Below are 16,151 nucleotides of genomic sequence, written 5' to 3' on the forward strand. Positions count from 1 at the left end.
TTAAGTATCCTATTTGGAATGATTTCTTTTTTTTTTTTGGAATTACGTCTCAGTGCTAAAACTTACTTTTCTGCATATGTTTCATGTTTTCCTTATAGTGAGCATTATAACATTAAGAACAGTTTAATCGTTTATACTAAGTGTTCTTGAAATGAAGTCGAACACTCATCCGTGAAGGCTACTAAACAGGTTAATACAATATCATTTGCGAGCCGATACATGGCTCGGCATTTTAGGAATAGATTTGTTAGAACTCATTAATTATGTTTCCTCTTTTTTCCCCATCACGCTTTGCATCTTACGGAAATACTTTTAAGAACTATTGTCACCACGATTGATTGAGACGAATTGATAATGTTACTTGCATTTCCTTACGAAGATAAATTAATTAGTCACATGTCTTATCATCGTGCCTCGACGACGCTGTTCTTATATTCGATCATATTGCACGCTACAGCATCTTGTGAGACAAATACTTGCGAATCTATATACAGATGAAAATAAAAATTCTGTCTTTATATCGACGAACTACATATTTTCTAGAACAATGTTTCCAAGGTAAACTTCTCTCATCCTTGTTTATCCTAATGTACTTCAATTTTAAATATAATCCTCCCCTTAACGATTAACGAACGAAATAATAGAATTAACATTTCAAACGTGCAGTATGATCATATTTTTTGTATTACTTTCTCTGAAACGGGCTCCATTTCCAGTCCCACAAAATATTTTGAGAACTTCCATCATTGAAAAACTTCGCATATATAAATAAAGTTCTTTAAAAATACGTAAAGGTGAAATATTTAAAATGATCGAAAAATTGTCACAAATCTTACGTAATGCAATAAATAAAATAAGTTGTGGACAATTAGGAAGGGATAGAAGGACACGGTATAACAATAATTGGCAGTGAAGAATCTCGAAGCAAAAATATCAAATATAAAAAAGGAATGAAAAAAAGAATATGCTACATAGTTGGATCGCCGTTCAGGTCCAATTCAAGTAATGTTGAAACGACCGTTCTCGTGGAAGGAATGACACATAATCATAATGAGAAATTAACGACTTCGACCCGGTGGCTTGGCACACGTAATAGCGATTCATTATTGTTAATAATAGATCTTACCCGTCGTTTTAGCACGTATTAAAATACTTTTAAAGTTATATGGTATAAGAATATCTACCGCGGTCACTCACGCACCGTGCACACACGACGCACATGCGTGCACAATATCAAGCGCGTACGCGTACACAGGCTTGGTAAAACGAAGCTGGTCGCGTACGTGCCTATACACATTACAATTCCATTCATACGCACGCACGCTTTCTCGCATCTCTTCTCTCATTCCCTCCTCAACACACGTAACACCATACATATGTCATGAAAAAGTATATATACACATTCATGTATATGTACTCCCAATATATAATGTTATTCCTCTACCTTGCATTCTCAGCAAGCAGCAACAGATTTGCTTAAAAGATTCGTCTAAAATCATGTCTCTAAAACTGTCAGTCGTCTTCGTAACACAACGAGCAAGGATTCAACAAGATCGGCTGATCTGTCTCCCACTGAGCGGGCCCATTTAATACTTCACTCTTCTCCTTCTTTTTAAATACTTTTTTTCGTCTCTTACACGTTCACGTAGTTAATACTTATTTCTCTTTCACGGTAGGTTTCGCGAGACTTTGCATAAAAAGTATATTATTGCCCTTAATAGCAGTTGGAAAGTAACCGTCATCTCCTTTTTTCTTATCGGTTCCTCGAGAATAATCTATACGTTTTTATTGACAGTCACGTCAGCGTGTTGTGGACACGTTAAATGCATCGCTTATGTACTATGTTGCAATTCAATGTACAACACAAAAGTATCACCGAGAAAGGAAGACAGAAAAAAAAGAATTGGAGATAGGGAGAGAGAATGTGAGTAAAAAAGAGGGAAGTCTGTGTAAACAGAAAATGAGCAGGGGATATTAAAAAGTGAATTGAAGAAATGATAACTTAAGTCTCTTACCGAGAAAATGTTGAAAGTCAAAATGACTTTACGCGACTTCTAGGTTGAGCATCTTTTGATTGGTTTCGAGGAGTTAGCGTAGAAGTCGGGGTTGACTCGCCGGTTGCAGGGCGAGAGGATCGAGAATGCTTTCGACCGAAACGAAAGAGACGTCAGAAAAAGATTACCTCCTCTTCCAAAGGTTGCTGCTGTTCGGCTTTCTGATGTTGCTGCTGATGCGAATACTCTGGGGGAGATCGTGTAATTCGCAGCGAACGATTCGAGGAATGAGTTTGACTCGTACTGGCATGATTATTGCCCAATTCCGGCGAGGAGTACGCGGATCCAGTAACGATCGCAGGGCTGCTTCCCGTCCGCGAGTGTCGATCTGGGCTGTTATTACTCGCGCCTCCACTCCTATTGTTCAAACAATACAAAGATTAGATTATATATTAATACTTATTACTGGCCAGTGGCGGATTTAACAGGACGGCCAATGAGCAGTTGCCACCTGGACTCCTACCCAGAAGAACCCTCCAGGGCCCCACCCTTAAAAAAATTATGATTTTATCCATACTATATTTGTGTCTGCATTATTACACTGAACCCGGTGTTAGTAAACTACCGCTTTATTTTCCCGAAAAATGGGCCCCTCAGAACGTTTGCCACCTGGGCCTTTTTTCTTAAATCCGCCACTGTTACTGGCTAATCTATTAGTGCACATTTACTTGAATAAAAGTTTATTTAAACAACTTAGATGGAATAAGAACACATCGATAGATTAGTGAAAAAACTGACTGGTTATTATTCCTGAAATTACCGAAGAGACAAACAACCTAAACTTTAACTGTGATCATCTTATGCATGGTTCCATCTAAAAGCCAATAATTAAGGAGACATTGAATCCTCTACAAATAATAATCTCAGAAAACGTTCAAGTTGAATATCATATTTCCCCCCAAAATGAAACGATTCTTACATTTTCACTAATCTGAAAAATAATTGCGAGTGTAATATACTTAAAGGGAATGTAGCATGCGTATTATTTATACCTAGTATTATTGTTGCTCCCGCTAGCTAGCTTCAACGGCAATTGCTGTTTTACTGGAAGATTACTCTGCACTTTTTGCTGATTAGTGGCGCTAATTAAATTTAATGGTATTCGTTTAGCGTCCGGCTGTGATTTTCGTGATTGCACTGTATCAGTTCCCTGCGTCAGATGAGACAGATGAATCGTGGCGGAGCCAGACGTGGATCCTGCGACTAATGTCACTCCTTGTCGCTCAAATGCCTCAAGCCGTCGATATAACTGATCGCGCTGCTGCGTTACATCTCGCTGTTCCGCCGCCAACTGTTCTCGTTGCTTTGCCAAGTCAGCTCGCTCCTCTTCCAACTGCTTCTGTTCTTGCTGAGACGCGGCCCGAAACGCAGCTTTCTCCCGGCTCAATTGATCTTGCAAATTACGTAGCTCTTCTAATTGACGATTCGGATTAGGTCTATTATTCGATTTACCAATGCTTCCTTCTTTGCACGCGGCCAACTGAGCATGCAGGCTGTCGATTGTCGTCATCTGATTACTAATTATACAGAGCAACGTATAAACGTGATGAGACAATCGAATCGCTGCCAACTGTTGATCCTTATTCGTTTCTGAATCCTGGCACACATTTTCGTCGCCGCTTTCTTTCATGAACTCCGTCACTTTCGGAAGAGAAATCACAGAATGGATTCCTGCGGAATCTCGCAATGGATATTTCTCCTGAAAACACACCGATTAGCATATTAATTTTAACTATACGCAAATTGCATATTTACTTTATTGTGATCGAAGCCCGCGAATGTTTCGGCTCTTCGAGGAACACAAAGAGCAGCTGGGACGTAGGCCTCACTGTGTCGTTCTCCCGCAGAGCTTAGACTTCTAGAAAGAGTAGCACCACCTGCGCTAAAAGATAATGAGCTAGCGAGTCTCGTTGCCTCTTGCACAGCCACAACCACCTACAATGATAGATTCTTCCTTTAGTTTCTGTATTATTCATAAAACTGTAATTTTGCTTGAAAATTCATTCTTAAATTCAACGCCAGCAAGTAACTTGAACAGATTAGAAAAAACGTCGTAACCTCCTGCCACAATTGAATGGTATCAGTTCCCTCGTTGTGAACCAGCCTGGTATAATCTGGAATATCCTTCTCAGATTTTTCTATTCTTTCATTATCGCTGCTTTCATTCCCACTACAAATATTCGCTGCGTGCAAAAGTCGCATCTGTATGTTGATTTTCTCTTCGAGCAACAGAGCCTGCTCAGCATCCTTCTTTCGTAGCTCGCCTAATTGCGACAATGCAAGGCTGTTATTAATAATGCATTTGATTTTTTCATTGAAGCGTATGGTTAATAATAAAACACTCGTACGCACCAACTATTTTTAGGATATGTGATTCTTTAGTTTTAACTAGGCGCTGTCTCTCTTCGACAGAGAGCAACGATATAGAAGACGAGCGTGTATCTCTCAATTCATTACTGCTATTATTCTCGGTTAACATGTCAGTTTCATTTTCAGGCTCTTGCGGGCAAGCTTCGACTGTCGCTCTAATTGCTTGAATCCACAGCTGCTTGTCTTTGGGCTTCTGTACCTTCAACTCGAACATTTCCGGCTCCGCTGGATTGCTACTTATTAAATAGATCCCTCTAGACTCCTGCCCAGCTTTCTCGCGCACAAGTAATTTCTGAAGCGACACTATACCAGCCTTATTGTCAGGCACAAAGAATGTATACTTCTGATCTTTCTCGACCAAGAAAAATAATACATCAGAAAGAACAACCACTACGATGGCAGTCATTTTTCCGCGACCTTGCATCAAATACGCAGTCCCTTCGAATTTCAAAATTCTTTTAACCGCCAGGATATCTGACTTCTTGAATTTGGCACCACGATATATCACATAAGATTTTGCATCAATTCTAAATAATAATAATAATAAAAAAAAAAGAATGAAATTAATATTAATTGATGAACGTTGAAGGATATTCGATATTCAATATATAATTCCCTTACTTATGATAGATCTCTAGTTTTCTATCTTGTCTTTCTTTGTCAGCCACACAGGTATCTACATCGGCTAAAATTTCTTTAACAAGACTCAAAGCCTTACGTAAATCTTCGCCTTCTTCCTGTGCGTCACCCGTTTTTATAAGCGGCTCGACTAACAGCGGATACTTTGTTAACCGCTGTGTAACAAATAGGATGCACTCCGGGATTCCCTTCTTCTTTAGCAAAGGATGCGACTATAAAGACACCAGCCATACATGTAATCCATTATCGTCCAATAAAAATAAAAGTAACACGAAAAAATATGTATTATACGTACTATATAAACGCATGCTAGTGTCATACTATAGCTACCTGGCATTGAAGCACGAACCGGGCGAATCGAGGATCATGACGCAAGTAATACTTGTACGCTTCCACGGCGTCTCTGTGACGACTACAGAATTCTCCGTAGGCACTCTTCATACGCTGCGCGTTTTCGCCAGAGAACTGATCGACGAGTATATCAACGATTGTAGGAACAACGGGGTTCGCGCTCTGACGCTTGCGCAATTTTTGGAGAAACCGCAGATGAATGTCGATCAGGTCCCGTAATCTAGGAAACATACGTTCCAGGTGCTGCTGACCCAGGCGAAAATGACGTCGAAGACCTTCCGCGAAGATGCGCTCCATAGCGAGGAGTACCAGGCAATGATGCTTCTCCGTCAGGACAAACTCGTAAATATGCTCCTGCCTCTTTACTTTCCGCTCGCAATTATCAACGAGTCGCAGCGCGACGTTATGTCCGATGGCGGCACTCCAAGAATCAAGTTCTTCTTTAGCTAGGCCTAACTCAGGATCTAGACCCTCCAAATCACCTACTGTGAACTGATGGGCATCATCTCCGAAATCGAACTCTTCCAACCCACTAGAAGGTTAGATTCAATACCTTTATTTGTTAGTAATTTAATTGCAGTAAGTAAAAACTATTAATAAAAAGTTTTGTACAGACCTAGATATATCGCGATGCTGGCCATCCCCATCCTTTTCTTCGTTTATTGTTTGGCTGAAAGAAGAATGCAATTTTATATGTTAGAACACTGTTTTCATGAAAAGAAATATTATTTTCCGCTGAAATCCGCAATATTAAAACTGATTTTACCTGCGGTGCTTCAATGCACTTTCTTGGCTTACATTATTATAACGTACCAGTTGCTTGTATAAACATGACAGATTATAGCATTCTTACTATTATTTCTGCAAGTAGCACCTAAGTTTTGTTCTGTGGGCATACATATTGTACGTAGCTACGTATATGGAATTGTTTGTCTCGTATATAAGTTAATGAAGGCTACATATAAAGAAAAATGTTGATTATAAAAATTACAGTTTTCTGTACCAGTTTCATGGAATGTTTAAATATGCCAGTGATGTAAAGTGTAAATGAGATTTGAAGTTACAAAGTAAAGAGGAGAGTCACTGATGATAGATGAAAAATCGAAAGAGATGCTTGTATTCAGGTCGGGTAGGGAATATATCCCGAATGTAAGAATCCTAAACTTTCGAGTTCCTGTTCCTAAATTACTCTCGTAGCAAGAAAAGTAGTCTTACATTCTATCACAACACAGGGTTTAAGTCTCTTTTTCTCCCAACCCGACCCAAAATTTTATCGCCAACGTGTCACCAGAAGATGATATTTTACATGAGTGGAAACAGCTGAATGTGAGTTTTGAAATACACTGAAACACACGGAGAATATTGTAAACAAATCTACAGGTTGTTATTGTGAAGATACAGTCGTAAGGAATGATAGTAGAGAATTCCGCACATTCATTCCTGATAACAGTTGATGAGGAGGCTGATCTGTGATGAATCTTATAGTCTGTAATTTTCGTGTACAGTTACAACGAGATGTATACACAAAATATATCATCGAGTAAATAGAAATTATATAGAAGCAAGCATATCAGAAGCATAGGCAGGGGCAAGGTGATGTCTCTTCCAATACAACACAAACAGGCAACTCGATTGCCTTCTGAAAAATGTGTGCGAGAAAAGAATCGAGGAACGACAGACGCGGCCATCCTACTACTGTGTAGGATTAATACACGAACAGAAACGTACGAACGCTTCGACAGAATAGGAGGAACACATCAGATATCTGAGACTTACTTGACTCCGAGTTTAGTAGCAACTCGCCGCCAAGGGCTGTAGCTTGCCACGGCTTTCTTGCTGATAATTTCCCTTTAATCGCCGAACAATCGATCGGTTTGTCGTAGTTGCACAAGAGGGAATGCACGGGGGAAGGAAAAAGCACACACTGCATTAGGGAAACTTCATTTTGCCTTTTGTTTCCCCTCCTTCTTCATTTCTCTTATTCTATCATCTTTTCAACTTTCACGTATCAATTGATAATACACCTCTTTATACGCAATTATCTTATTTTCTCAGAAGTGGCAGAGACTTTGCCATAATAGGCACATGTTGTGAATTAATGTGTCGTGTTTTTTAAAATTTTATGTATACATGCCTTGGGGAAATAAGTTAATTGATCGTTACTAATTGATAATGGATATCGTTTTCTGGTAGTATTATACCTATAGTTCATGTTAAATATGTAGAGTTGTTACTTGAATGTTTTACGAAGTTTGGGCGTGATACTTTGTATGTCAATTACCATGTGTTATGCAAAAGTTTCTATTAGTTGATGTTAGAGACGCGAGGATAAACAAGCTGAACCTTGCCATACTATCGGCTAAACTGCAAAATTAATGAGAAATAATAAGCTTCCGAGCCAGCCAAAGCTTCTGAATAATAAGCGGATACCCCTTCTAATTATTTGCGTTTCATACCGTGTATAAAAGTTCAATAACACTTTGTAGAGTAAAATATGATTCACAGATATATTAAGTACTGGCAGATTGACTTGTTTGCTTAATAGTTGACTGTATCATATTATCAGTGAATAATAGGAAATTAGTAAATTTTGTTAAATCTGTCAGGTGATCCGTTCTTATAAAAGAAATCTAATAAGCAAAGGAAAGGAAAAGAAATCGAGATTCCTTGCTGAGCGCAAATATGTGTACGCATTTTCAAACTTATACAATACTTGTATTGCGAGTAAGAAGTTTATTACAAACTCCGAGTATAGGCCTAGCCATGCCAATTGCGTGCGAATCGTGAACCACAGATACGCAGATTCAATGCAGGAAATCTATAATATTCATAGTAAAAGTTATTTACCTTCCACTTCCAGACGATGTTGGTGGCAATGATGCTGTGGAGCCTCTCTTAACGTTAGAGCTACTCGACATAGTGGATATGCTCGACGCAGGTTTGGTGTCAGCTTTGCTAGATTGATGTTTCGACTTAATACACTCTAGCACTAGTTGATCCTTACAGCCTTGACTTTGATGTACAGATACTCCGCAATCTGATATAACATAAGAATCATACTTTACGACCAGTTTATACAATTTACACGTACCGCAATTAGTGTATAAATTCTTCTTACTGTCGCAATGTAGAAGTGGTTTATTGGTTGATTGTTTCGTACAAACATCACATATTAAACTTCCCTGAGATCCTGCCATTATTGTCGCCCATAAATGCTGCTGTAGATTAGTCTTTTTACCACTCTTGTCCTGCGCACCATTGCAATTTCGTTAAATTATTATCGATACATTCAATACGCGTAAATATTTTAAATGACAATCATTTTACTACCTTTTTCTTACGAAAGAAAATAGAACCTCGTTTTCTTCTAGTTTTCTCTGAATGTTGATCGTCGTACGCTGCTCCACTGAAAATTGAAATCGCACGTTTCAATTGTAATTATAAATGAAAGCAGGGGCTCATAAACCCCTGTAGTGTATTCACACAAAGTGCTTGATGTATGACTGAATGGTAGCTAAATACATACATCGCTAAGCATTTTACGAAGGAATATAATACACACAGAAGAATTTAAAGAGTACTGCAGTATTATTATTATGTGCGTTGAGTTCGCGAAGATTGTTAGTGATTAAGCCTTAAGTTAATACAAACCAGTCATTTTCCCTTGTACGTCGTTAACAGAATATATTGCGCATAAGTGATAAACTGAAAGTATAGGATACTTACTCTGTCAGTAATTCGTCAAGGGATATCTGAGTATTTGGTGTGCCTTCTCTATCTTCGTGGAACTCATTGCTGTGCGGTGTGTGAAGATCCTCGGTTTCAGTCTCACTTCCACTACCCTTTTCGTTTCTTTCGTGACGGCTGTACCATGCAGGATGGTAGGAAATTGTCAAGTACAAACACAAAGTATGCGACTATTGTGTGAAAGATATTGCAAATCAGATATTCTCGCGTGGTATACCACCGAGATGTAAAAGCGTCATAAAGATGTAAAGGTGTAAGTTAATCAGAATATATAGGAAACCACTTAGCTGGATAGAGAAGTTTAGATTCCCATCAAGATGGGAGTAAAAATTGTATCATCAAACAGACTTAATGTGAAGTTTAAATATTTTAAACAGACCAGAATTTCAAATTAACATTCTGATTTTCGTATAAATGCAATTGTTAGAAATTTAAAATGAATTAATCTTAAATATAGTACTAAATAGTGCAACCATGCTTAAATACTTTTATCTACATGATACGGATTAATGCAAGCATTCTTAGATATAGGCAAATTTCAAAACTTGTTCCTAACATACTAATAAATCATGCATCAATTTCTTTTAGAGTTAATTTAAAAATTAATGTTCAAATGTTACAATATGTACAAAAAATATGTGCATCATCTTGTATGCTACTTGTATATGGTACAAATGCAAAGATCGCAGGCTAGATCACGAAGGTTACAATTATTCTTATTTTATAAATTACAAATGATGCGAATACATATAAGTTAAAGTAAATCCACATAATACGTACAAATTTTTAATGAAAAATCATCCGATTTGTTACTTGCTAAATATATTCGTGTTACTATTGTACCGATTACTGATCTAGCTCTACGATCTGGAAATATTTTACGCAACTTACGCTGTAAGTGATGGTGTTGTCCTAGTTGCAGACTCTGGTAAATGAGCGTTAACTTGAGGTGTAACGATTGAAGGCGTTGAAATAGATTTCTGAAGAGGTAAACGAGAGCCTGTTACGCCAGGCATTAAACCACTACTTTCCACTAATCTTTGACTACCTTTGAATCGTTTCGGGACTATCTTCTGATATTCACTCTGTTAAAGAACAATATTCAGTGTATTCGATCGCAAAACAGGCACAAAGAATTTGTCGATGCGAGCATTGTTTAAATTACCTGTACAAGATCAGCTTCATTGAGAGAGTGAGTGCTTGCCTGTGACCTGCATGTGCGATTACCGATCCCTGCAGGTCTGGTACCAGATTTTCCGTGTAATTCTATTTCCATTTCACTGTCTAGGCTACTTAAACTAATACTGCGTTGTCGCTGAAAGTGTAACACATAAACATTGAGTACCATAGTAAAATAAGGTGCTAAAAGTTTTCACAGAAGCGAAATGAAAGAAAGCAGTGAAGCCAGTCATATTCATGCCACAAATGTACAACGAATTGTAAAATATGTAACAGGCGATATTAACCATGTTTTGCGCTTGTAGATGATTTTGCCCAGAATATCTGCGACGCCCGCATCGAGTGTCTTCCAAATCAGTCCAGCTGCGTCTTCTGTCGATACCCTGTGCATTCTGTGAACGAGGCCCTACAGACGGGAAATGCGTGGGGGAGCTATTGGTAGAACAGTTAGCAAGGAGATCCGGATCAGATCCTGTGTCGTTATTACTCGAACGTGGTGCGATCTCGGGTGAAATTAAAGGGCACAGAGAAGGACACGACGAAGTTAACCGTTGTGGTACGTCGTTGTGGGACGTGCGATGATTATATCCCCAGTTGCTCAGCGTCAGATCTCTCATACGCTGAATGCAATCATGGATTTCATGCAAATGCTGTAGGTTGTCCTCTGCAAGGAGGTGAACCGATTGTTAGCCACAAAAGCACATAAAATTCTCTAACGTGGACTCGCGTCGAGTTCGATTCACCGTAATGCATGGAATTACACAGATCAAGAATCAAAGAAATTTACCCAGGACAGGGTAGTTCTTAGCGAGACCAGGCGAATGAGGTGTGACGCTAATAATTGGCACCAAAGGATTAGGCTGAGCTTGAATGTTAGAGCCAAGTGTGAGCAGCGGGTGCTGCTGCTGCTGTTCGTCGCTCACTTCAGACATAGCGATAGCTGTTTTCTCTATATTGTCTTTGGTGTATCCAGACTCAGTGATTATATTCCCACGTAGATTCAGACTGCCGAGATCTCCATTAATAATAGGTATACGATCGCAGTCAGAATGCGATGATCCCAAATAATCAGTTATTACATCTTCCTCGCTATCCTCCCCACTGTTTGGACACTCATCTGTAAATAGATTTAAAACAAATAAATAAATTCTCACTATAACTAAGTGATAATCAACTGTTATTTTAAATTATTTATCTGTAAAAAGATTAATAACAAGTGAAAACTTATACGTTACAAACTAAAGTTATTGAAGGTGAAGGGAAGAAAATTATAACTATGGTTTAATGCTCCACGAAAAAGGCCAGACTAGCGTGCAACAAGGAATGTCGGAATTCGCGAGTAAACTGCATAGAGATACGGGGAAACCGATATCCAAATGTCCTCGCGTCTATTGACTGCACAGGGAACAAATAGGACCTGCTCCCGACAATCGCAGCAGCCTTCCGCTCTCGTGTCATAGTAACGTATAAAGACATATTCAATGAAAATCAGGTCACATTGTTCTACGCCCCGTATCTGCACGTCCCCGTGTTCTCGGCACGCTAACATCAACGCGAAGCAAATTGTTCCTCGGCCTCTCCTGCCGACGAGGAAAGGACGAATTAAAACACGATCGCTTTATCTTGCCGCGTTCATATCGGTCAGGGATAATCCAAGGTCGTACGTTGGACGTCGCGAATTCGGGCGTAAGGATGTCCGGATCGATCTAACGTTAACTGGCAACAGATAAAGGTAAGATCGACTTTCTAATCTTATCACTTTGGTTAATCGTGCAAACCTTCTTTCCTACTTAATCGAGCACAACGATTTAGTTCGCAGAGGTGAAATAGTAGTGGACGCCGATGAGATTTGTCAATCGTCGAAACACCACGGTTTTAACAGTCGCGCCTGATGGGAGTGCCGTGCCAACGATCATATTATATTTTACCTACACGTTGACTCGACGAGCCGTTTATTGTCATCCCCGTATCAGGGATAAGTATACGCGTACGAATCGTGGTGAGTACTTTTCCGGGAAGCAGGGGGTAGACACACTGTTGCTTTTCCCCGTAGCTCCCGAGCGCGAATTGATCCGTTGGTCCGCGCGTGCCACCCCACTTCCATGCACCCCCGATCCTTAACCGACCTCCAACCTTCAATCTAATGCCTTTACTACCATTCCTTTTGACAAATTCATCCCCTACTTCCGTATGCGTAATTTTTCTCTCTCTCTCTCTCTCTATCTATCTATCTCCCTCTCGCTGTTTCGATTAAATGTTACTTAAATAAATTTTTGAATTCTAATCGAATCGTATTCAAATTCAAATTGTACTCCCACGAAACTATAATTTATCGATTATTCGATCTAGATAACGTAGAATTGCTTACTTTGTTACGTTTGAATTTTATAAAGATTTGTCGTGATAGATTATATATTTTTCTTTTTATTGTGTTCAAACATTGAAAGTATTGTTTTAAGAAATTACAATGGAGCCATATTTTATGTGCTTATATTTGTTTATTTCATTTTATAAGTTTGCAGTACTATTGTTTAGTTGATGCTTAGTAATTGAGGATTTTATAGTATACTGAGTACGACTTCTAATGCCTCAGAGTATTGATAAAACGTATAATTTTAGAAAACTGATGCACCCTTTTTATTAGTTTTATATTCATACCAGCATTGCATCTACTGAGGCAGAGAATAAAGACACGATCTCAGTGTGTGTTCCATGAATTTGGCAAATGGAAATAAGTTGTCTTTAGGGAACTGAAGGATAGAGTTTTAGGCATCTAGTAGCATTGGAAGACTAATTAAAGAGCAGTGGCGAGTTAACATCAAGTATAGTCTATATATTTTCCTGACTATAACTCAAAAACAAAAGAATACTAAGTTATGTTAAATTATTGGGAAAAACTACTTGCGCGTAGCATAACAACTCTTCTATTTAAGATTGCAAAGGAACCTGAAGAATTAACGACTTTACAGTGAGGTAATAATAACAGTTTAACTTTCTAAAAAACCACAAAAATGAGCAACAAGGTTATGGGGTTCTAATTTAATTAATAGTGTGTCAACATGTTCAAAGTTCCTGACCCATATAGAGGTCAGGATTACTTTAACTCGCACACCTTTTTTGTTCTGTTTAATAAATAACATTATGTCAATGCTATTCACACAAACAGTAAAATGTTTTTTAAAAAACTTAGTTTTAAGAATGAATGGTTTTCAAAATGTTTCACATAAATATTTAAATGTAAGTCTAATCCCTCTTAAATCTTTATAACAACCATTATTCTATTATGTTATTAAACAAATGTTTTTTCAATTATTCATTTAAAATATAAACAACCTGTAATTAATTGAATATTTTCTTAATATTTTAGATTTTAACTACGAAAGTCTTCCTAATATATTCTTCTAAGACTGCAACACTGTTATTTTCTTCTTTGAATAGAGTTAATTACTATTATTATTAATTTTTATTACAACAGTAATAAGTTAATTTTTATTACAATACTTTAGATTATATCCTGATTATTACCATTATGTGACAAAAAATTTATGTTTCTATTATGTAAAAAATATGTGTAATATATTTTCCATACGCTAAACAATTTATATTATTTATAAACATACCACTCCTTGCTATGTAATAACACTTTAATATATCCGAAGTACAAACAAAAGCATAACGCAACATGGAAGTATATATAAAATAGGATGTTGATAAATGAAATACAGGCAGGATATTAATTCTATGGACTGTTATGTTCTTTTTGCAATATTTTATTATATAGAATTACGATATCAGTCAACCCTTTGCGGTCCTATCTACAGTCTAACTCGATACCATATTTTCTTTCACAATTCTGTAAGTGCTAACTAGGCATAGGAAATCATAGTAATTTTTTCTATACGTTAGCAATTACAAGATCTTTGCGCAGACCTGTATCCTCCTTCTGTGCAGGCTATATATTATAACAAGAATTACCGTCAAGGACCTAGTTCCTGATCACTTAAGAGTAACTACTACGGGTTTTTAAACGTGTAAAAGGAAAGCAACCAAATTTAAAAGATTTTCTGTTATTTCAGTAAATCTATGTATCATCTTTAATTTGGTATTAAAAAAGTGCACCAATAATAATAATTATTTTATAATTTAACTTTGAAAGTGAAAAATGCTATCAAATTTTGCGTGTAAATTTCAAAATACTTCATAATTATTTAGTAATAAATTTCTATCATAATAAGCTTATTATTTGGTTTATTTTCCTAAACTGATCAAGATTTGGGTTCTGATCAAGAACTGGGTCCTTGACGGTAAGATAAGATAAGCTACAACAGTGTTTATAATATTTCTAAAGTGCAAGGGAAGGTCCCGCCGCTTGAGCAGAAACGCACAATGACGTAACATCTGAATGTATGGTCATAGTTATTAGTGCTGTCAATCATTTAATTTGTATAAATAATTTAGTGAACAGCCAAGGAAGAAATTTCAAATCGAATACAAATAGCACATACTGTCCAAAAGCAACTAGCTTCGCGTGGATCGACTAAAATGCCGGAGACAACTGATGCCACGAAGGGTTAATCATAATATGTAACTCACAAGTAAAAGTCAAGTACTTAAATGCTTCTTGTATATTAATATCAACTTACCAGACGAAAACGGAGCCAGTACTTCCTGCCGTTTCTCCATCGTTTTTTTTATTCCGACGATCGGATGAACGTTTAATTTCTCCAAGAGCGGATACTGAAATATTCGTAAACACTGTAAATAGCGACAAATCGAGTCCACTGTAACGCAAAAGTATTTCACGAAAGCTCGGAAGCTGGACCAACTTTGATATAGAAAATTCGACGAGGAGGTTCGCAAACGGAGGGAATCTCGCGTAAAGGAGCAGGGAAATTCGTTGCTGCGAAGAGAAACATCGTTATGCGTGCAGTATTTCGCAGTTTGATTAGGGCGGCGTACACACTTTGTTGCCAGAGGAAGCCGTATTGACAGGTGAACGCTCGACTCTATTCTTTCGCGTTTATTAAAGCGATACTTCTTATTCAACGTCGAAGAAGATACGTACCTAAGCGGAAAAATGTCTAGAAATCCATTAATATTACACGCCGTTTATTATATCTAGCTCCTTCATAGGTAAACGAAAGCGTTGCATCTACCAATCTGTAACATGCAATCAAGGCACGTCGACCATTTTGTACCTGCCGAGGGATAGACGGTGAGAAATCGTAGAGATGTGGTAACTCGTCAACTGCTTGGTGGGAATAACAGCAAATAACAGTATGCCGTCCAAGGCGTACTTGAAATCTAACGAATGCATATGTAACGATACAGGAATTACTTTGAAAATAAAAGGAAGTTTGACGAGGACAAAAATTACTGTCTCTTGTATTTTATGCAACATTCCTAAATACATGTTAATTTCGTCAAGCACGCTCAATACGAATTCTTCATCTGTTTTGTGAAAAGCAGGAACGAATTAAGTCTGCATTAGACTTGTATTTTGAATAATGTATATCAAAGAATATGATCCAAAACTGACAAAAATCAAAATCCTCGCAATTACGAGTAAAATTTTTATTTTTTTCCCTATAAGGCAAAGTTTCTTCTTTATTGGTTTCTTGTTTTAGTATTGCTCACGTGTAGAGAGCTCAGTTAACAAATATCGTATTATTCTGGAAAATTGAATCGATAAAGTGTTCGATCTTGATAAACAACCACTTGTTTGGTATATTATACACTTATAGATGCATTTATGTACGCAATAAAGTTCAAGTCCGATTTTAAACTAACGTTAAATTAACCAAACACAGG

General features: G+C 37.6%; 1 protein-coding gene and 2 long non-coding RNA genes across 9 annotated transcripts; 2 read left to right on the forward strand and 1 right to left on the reverse strand.

Moving 5' to 3' along the window:
• Positions 1-22: 22 nt before the first annotated feature.
• On the reverse strand, positions 23-15,554 carry Cyst (rho guanine nucleotide exchange factor 18 cysts). 6 transcript variants are annotated; one of them, XM_076820584.1, is made up of 18 exons: positions 15,406-15,554; positions 14,984-15,077; positions 11,128-11,457; positions 10,628-11,004; positions 10,327-10,476; positions 10,053-10,246; positions 9,141-9,278; positions 8,745-8,820; positions 8,533-8,662; positions 8,262-8,451; positions 6,031-6,084; positions 5,394-5,946; positions 5,046-5,275; positions 4,407-4,951; positions 4,113-4,318; positions 3,810-3,989; positions 3,047-3,753; positions 23-2,411 (listed from the first exon to the last, which is right to left on the reverse strand). In XM_076820584.1, exons 2-18 carry the CDS (start codon positions 15,021-15,023, stop codon positions 2,168-2,170), a joined length of 4,344 nt encoding a protein of 1,447 aa, XP_076676699.1. In that variant the 5' UTR covers positions 15,024-15,077; positions 15,406-15,554; the 3' UTR covers positions 23-2,167. The 6 variants fall into 6 exon arrangements, with proteins under 6 accessions (XP_076676699.1, XP_076676702.1, XP_076676700.1 ...); XM_076820587.1 differs by lacking the exons at positions 14,984-15,077; positions 15,406-15,554 and adding an exon at positions 12,273-12,409; XM_076820585.1 differs by lacking the exons at positions 14,984-15,077; positions 15,406-15,554 and adding an exon at positions 12,269-12,400.
• LOC143373379 (uncharacterized) lies at positions 11,979-13,787 on the forward strand. The gene is made up of 3 exons (XR_013086455.1): positions 11,979-12,072; positions 12,153-13,313; positions 13,708-13,787. It is a non-coding gene; the product is annotated as an uncharacterized LOC143373379 (long non-coding RNA).
• LOC143373380 (uncharacterized) lies at positions 14,146-15,606 on the forward strand. 2 transcript variants are annotated; one of them, XR_013086456.1, is made up of 3 exons: positions 14,146-14,316; positions 14,650-15,332; positions 15,474-15,606. It is a non-coding gene; the product is annotated as an uncharacterized LOC143373380 (long non-coding RNA). The 2 variants fall into 2 exon arrangements; XR_013086457.1 differs by having other exon boundaries at positions 14,655-15,332.
• The last annotated feature ends 545 nt before the right edge of the window (positions 15,607-16,151 follow it).

The sequence above is a fragment of the Andrena cerasifolii genome, chromosome 9, assembly GCF_050908995.1.
Source record: "Andrena cerasifolii isolate SP2316 chromosome 9, iyAndCera1_principal, whole genome shotgun sequence".
NCBI lineage: Eukaryota > Metazoa > Arthropoda > Insecta > Hymenoptera > Andrenidae > Andrena > Andrena cerasifolii.